The following is a 5,649-nucleotide window of genomic DNA, read 5'->3' as shown; positions in this document are numbered from 1 at the left end:
GGAGTGTATGTACTGGGCAAAGATTCGTTCAACAAGGGAAGAGAAGAATAGGTACATCAACATCTCTTGAGGCACCAACAGTATGAAAATCGAGAGAGGAGAAAAATCAAATCCTAAAAGACTTCATGTCAATCAGCTCTAATTTCAATTGTTTACAATGGTTTAATCTCATGTTGAAAGCAGTATTTTCTGAAAAAATAGTCAAATACTTTGTGTCTTAACCCTTTAAACTATGTTTACATTACATAGTTTACATTTTTTTTTTTTTTGAGTTGGAGTCTCACTCTGTCACCCAGACTGGAGTGCAGTGGCCGCTCCCGGCCACTGCAACCTCACCTGCTGGGCTCCGGCGATCCTTCCGCCTCAGCCTTCCAAGTAGCTGGAATTACAGGCATGCGCTACCATGTCCGGCTGATTTTTTGATTTATTGTAGAGATGAGGTCTCGCTGCCCAGGTGGGTCTCAAACCCGCGGGCTCAGGCAATCCACTCACCTCAGCCTCCCAAAGGCGCGGGATTACAGGCTGAGCCACCGAGCCCGGCTTCATAGTTTACATTTTTAAAAAGTTATTTGTGGTTTCATTTCCATAAAATCCAATATATTGCAAAGATTAAGAAAACAGAGTTTGACATTCAAAACATACTTTACAGCATTTAAATCCAGTGTGGCATACAAGTAATATAAGCACTTCATCCGTTCTGTAGTTTCCAAGTTGTGGGGAACCATGTACTGAGCAAAGATTCGTTCAACAAGTAATCTGCAAGATAGCAGAGAAGGCACTGCATTAATTTTCTGTAATGTACTAAATATGATACAAAATTCCTACATAAGTACATAAAGAATACATATTAAAGAAGTTCCTGCTTTCCTGAATGGCAATTAGATTTCTAAATCAAAAGCTTCTTTTTGTGGAAAGAGGGCACAATAAAAGAATTTACCTAGAGAAAGTGGAAGCAGCCCTATCTATCTCTAGCAAAGACAACTATCAGTTTTATTACCTTGGGCAAGTTATAGATCAGGGATTAAAAAACTACACTAGATCCTTCAAAATGCCACGTTCTAAATTTCTGTTAAGTTAAAACTAAAAAGACATGTTTAATATTCTTTTGAGTTTCCACAGGGATCATTATGAAAAAAGATCTGATTAAAAGTACTAAAAAGAGTCCCAGCAAAGGATAATATAAGTCTTTTGTGCACTGATGCCATATACTCAAAAAGTACAAAAACTTCAATTTTATCAAAATAAAGTTTCTTAAAGTTAACCTAAGATACTCAGTTTCTATATTTCTTAAACATTTTAAATAACCTACTGTTTCTTAATATTCTCACTGTCATCTGCTACAAGCAAGATCATTTGTATTCTGCTAATAATTTGTCAAATCAATTCAGACTGTAAACAAGATATATAGCTCTATTAACTACTAAATGACTGACATGCATACCAGATCCAATCTTAGCCAATGAAAAAAATATTAAGAATATATTTAGATGTGTTTTCATATAAATTTATAAACTGTTTTTCAGCTTTGAGCAGATACTGCTTTTACTTAAAATATCTACAATTTAGTGAGTTTATTTGTATTTGAATTTTACTTGAAAAAAATTAATGAAGATTCTTATAACACAATCACCTGTGAAACAAAATTAAAATTATAACTATACACATTTCGACTTTTAGATATTACTCTGTTCAAATTCACTGTACAAAAATGAAAATATAAAAACTGTACCCATTCCTAAAGTCATATGTATGTTACAGTTTCAATTGTAGCTTTGATAGAAGGAAACTAGTCACTTACTACCATTACCATCTATTAAAAACCGAGGACACAGTTTAAAGTCATAAAGAAAATAATCTGCATAAAACAACACATTTAAGTAATATAACACTCAAAGTCACCAAACATACACCGGGTCCTTAACTTACCGATCATCAATACTATTTTGATAATAAATATGTAGCAATTTGTCTTTGATCCATGATATCTGTTTTGCAGCATCTTTTCCAGCTGCTGATTGTAAAGCATATTTCTTATAAATTTGGGCAAGTCCCATCATGGCTTCTTTGCGCACTCTCCACTTAAAATAAAAACAAAAAAGTTTTCTTTATACCGTAAAAATGTTTCTATTATATAAATTTAGGAAAGTCTATTTTCCTACATTTTTGTTGTCTTCTCCTTATACAAGGAGTTGTATCTAAGGCCTTTACTAAAGTCCCTTACCATTAAACTAGTGTACATAGACTAAACATCTGATTACCATAAAGAGCTGTCTTATTTTTAGGATGAGAACTAATAATCTTAATAAAGAAAAACTAATAAAATTTAATGTAACAAAAAGTAAAGCCTTCTCATAAATGTAATATTAAATATTGATATACCAAAAAAAGGGTTAATTACATTTAAATCTCAGTATTTTTTAGTGAAATGCTATTAAACTTCAAGTATTAAAAATGAAAACCTACTAATAATTATTTTCTTTTACTTACCCGCTTGTCTAATGTTCTCTCTCTCACAAAGTTAAGTAAGTGATCATTGACCAGAAGAATATCCTTTTTAGCAGCTGTAACTATAGACACAATAACATCATGCCTAATAGCTTCCTCAGGGTCATGTGACCTCACTTTAAGATACTCTGAAAGATAAGATTTTTAAAAAATTAAAATGGAAACTTTAACATTAAAATGTTGTAAAAGATTCTTGCTTGGGCAACATAATGAGACCTTGTTTCTACAAAAAGAAAAAAAATTGTTAAAAATTAGCTGGGTGTTGTGGTATACACCTGCAGTCCCAGCTACTCAGGAGCGGCGACATAAGGATTGCCTGAACCCAGGAAGTCGAGGCTGCAGTGAGGTGTGATCGTGCTACTGTACTCCAGCCTGGGCGACAGAGTGAAATGCCAACTCAAAATATAAAAAATGAAATAGAAGACTGCATAAGACCTTTGAAAATAAACCTTAGCAAACAGAATACTTAAGTAGGAAGTTCAATATTTCAAGAAAATTAAGGGCAAGGAAAGAAAAGAAAGAAAGAAGAGGAGGAAGTTCCTTCAGTCAAAATACAGTAGCTATGCCCAAGTGGGTAGTAAACTCCTCCACTCCATCTGGTAGACTGGGAAGTTGATTAAGGAATTTCTAACCTCATTAATTAAACAAACAATATAAATGAACGAACATTTCATTGTTTTTCATTTAAATGGATAAAACATGCAAGTTAAATGGGCTACTAGGAAAAGGCTAGAGTACTCATGTTTCCATCCCTTAACTGGGGAAACCCTTGTCAGTAACTACAGAATAAAACTGAGATACTGGCTGCCAAGAAACAGGACAAGAAAACTCATAAGGTCATGTCACTTACTGAACTAAGAAAAGCCAATGGGAAGATAGAAAAAATGAAAAACATTTAACAATTATGAGTATCTGGAAGAGGTTCTTAAAGTCAAAAACACAGGAGTTCACACTGGGCACTGAGTGAGCTGGGAAAAAACAATTAACCACCCCCAGTAACAATAACTTAGGCTTAAGGAGGAGCTACCATAACAGTATGAATTTAACAAATAAAATTTATTCATCTTTCACATGAGTCCAGTAAAATTTGCTTGAATCTGGATTAATAAAAATAGCCATGTCTACATGCACAGTATTTATGATTGTGAGTAGATTTACTTCTCCATAAATTAACAGTTTAACATATAACTAAAACACAAATATCCACAAAACTATTGGTCAAGTCTTAAGCTCCTCCATCTTGCGCATTCTCTATAACAACAAGTATTCTGAAACTGAGTAAGACCATGTTGCTTTAAAAAACAAAACAAAAAACTAAACAAACACAAATGTTATCTTACCTAACCCAGTAATGGAAGCTTTTAGTATTATGACTTCAAATACAACATGTTAAATAGTTCTCGATTTCATTTCTTCACTAAGAGAAATACAGGAGTTTTATACCTAACTGTACTTGTTTCACATGCAATACATATTGTTTTATCGGCCACTAAGAAAGAAAAAAACCAGCCGGGTTCGGTGGCTCAGCCTGTAATCCCGCGCCTTTGGGAGGCTGAGGTGAGTGGATTGCCTGAGCCTGCGGGTTCGAGACCCGCCTGGGCAGTGAGACCTCATCTCTACAATAAATCAAAAAATCAGCCGGGCGTGGTAGCGCATGCCTGTAATTTCGGCTACTCGGAAGGCTGAGGCGGAAGGATCGCTGGAGCCCAGCAGGTCGAGGCTGCGGTGGCCGGGAGCGGCCACTGCACTCCAGTCTGGGCGACAGAGTGAGACTCCGACTCAAAACAAACAAACAAACAAACAAAAAAACAAGAAAAAAACCACTGAATGATAAACCATCAATTTTAAGATATATGGCAATGTCTCTAAAATTAATTGCTCATGTTAAACAGGTATGCCTAAGAACTTAACTCATAGGTATTAAGGAAGAAGAGATAACAGAAAAGAAAGATAAAATTCTCAATGACAAGCATGACAAAGCACCTACAAAATACTCTTCACAATATGGCTTTGTGCCTCAAAGGCACAAGGATAAATCTCACAAATGTACTACTAAGCAAAAAGTAAGATAAATGTGTGAGGGTGTGTATAACACATATTTCTCTCTACTCTCTCTTGAAGCCCTACTAAAAAAGTTTTTTTTAAAGTTCAAAAACAAAAAGAGATCACAACAAAAGAGATTTGTCAACAGCATTCTGGCAGATGAATAATGAGTAAATGCCACAGGAAAAGGATGAAATATAATGAGAAAAAAATAATAATAAAAAGTAAACAAGCTCATTTCCAAAGTAGAATCCTGAAAATGGTTAGAAATTCAAGGCACCAAGAAAAAAGAGATGATGACTGCAGCTGACAACAAAAGGAGCAGCTGAAAATCTGCATGAAGAGTTAGTAAGACCTCTAGACTTTTCAGAGCTACCTTTTAGCCAACCATAAAGAGGATGAAGGACAGAATATCATACAACATATCAACATAAATATTCCATTAACAGTGAAACTACATTCTATATTTAGGAAAGCAAAACATTTGAAACAATGTAAGGACTAAAAAAGCTGGAGTGAAATTATGCACATCTAAAGTATATTTTAGACTGTTATATGAAAAAAAATCAAAACATAAATCTATTATTTAGCCAACAGCAAACCTTACATTGATGTCTAACAATGAAAAAATATTTTATACTTTAAAAAAGGGAAGACATCAGGCAGGGCATGGTGGCTCACACTTGTAATCCCAACAGTTTGAGAGGCAGAGACCAGAGGACTGCCTGAGCCCAGGGGTTCAAGACCAGGCTGGGCAACTGGGCAAGACTTTGTCTCCACAATAAAGCAAAAACAAAACACAACACAACAAAACAAAACAAAAGTCAGGCATGGCGGTACACACCTGTGGTTCCAGCTATTTGGAAAGCTGAGATGGAAGGATCGCCTGAGCCCAGCAGGCTGATGCTGCAGTGGCTGTGAGCCTCCCACTGCTCTCCAGTCTAGGTGACAGAGTGAGACTTCAACCACCACCACCCCCTCAAAAAAAGAAAAGAACTAAAATATATAATAACTACTATAAAATAATTTTTAAAACAATCACATTTTTATTTTTATTTTTTGAGTTGGAGTCTCACTCTGTCGCCCAGACTGGAGTGCAGT

General features: G+C 35.2%; 1 protein-coding gene across 6 annotated transcripts in view; it reads right to left on the bottom strand.

The window, feature by feature from the left end:
- PDS5B (PDS5 cohesin associated factor B) overlaps positions 1 to 5,649 on the bottom strand; it is a 126,631-nt gene that overhangs the window by 89,235 nt on the left and 31,747 nt on the right. For all 6 annotated transcript variants that reach the window (XM_008055400.2, XM_008055396.2, XM_008055399.2 and 3 more), the window contains exons 11-13: positions 2,488 to 2,633; positions 1,927 to 2,078; positions 643 to 756 (exon numbers count right to left, since the gene is read on the bottom strand). In XM_008055400.2, coding sequence (XP_008053591.1) covers positions 643 to 756; positions 1,927 to 2,078; positions 2,488 to 2,633 — 412 coding nt within the window. The remainder of the gene's footprint in view (positions 1 to 642; positions 757 to 1,926; positions 2,079 to 2,487; positions 2,634 to 5,649) is intronic.

This window comes from Carlito syrichta, unplaced genomic scaffold (assembly GCF_000164805.1).
Source record: "Carlito syrichta isolate Samal-C Ts95f unplaced genomic scaffold, Tarsius_syrichta-2.0.1 Scaffold301846, whole genome shotgun sequence".
NCBI classification, from domain to species: Eukaryota; Metazoa; Chordata; class Mammalia; order Primates; family Tarsiidae; genus Carlito; species Carlito syrichta.
Note: the sequence above shows the minus strand (reverse complement) of the source record. Positions and strands in the feature narration are given on the sequence as shown.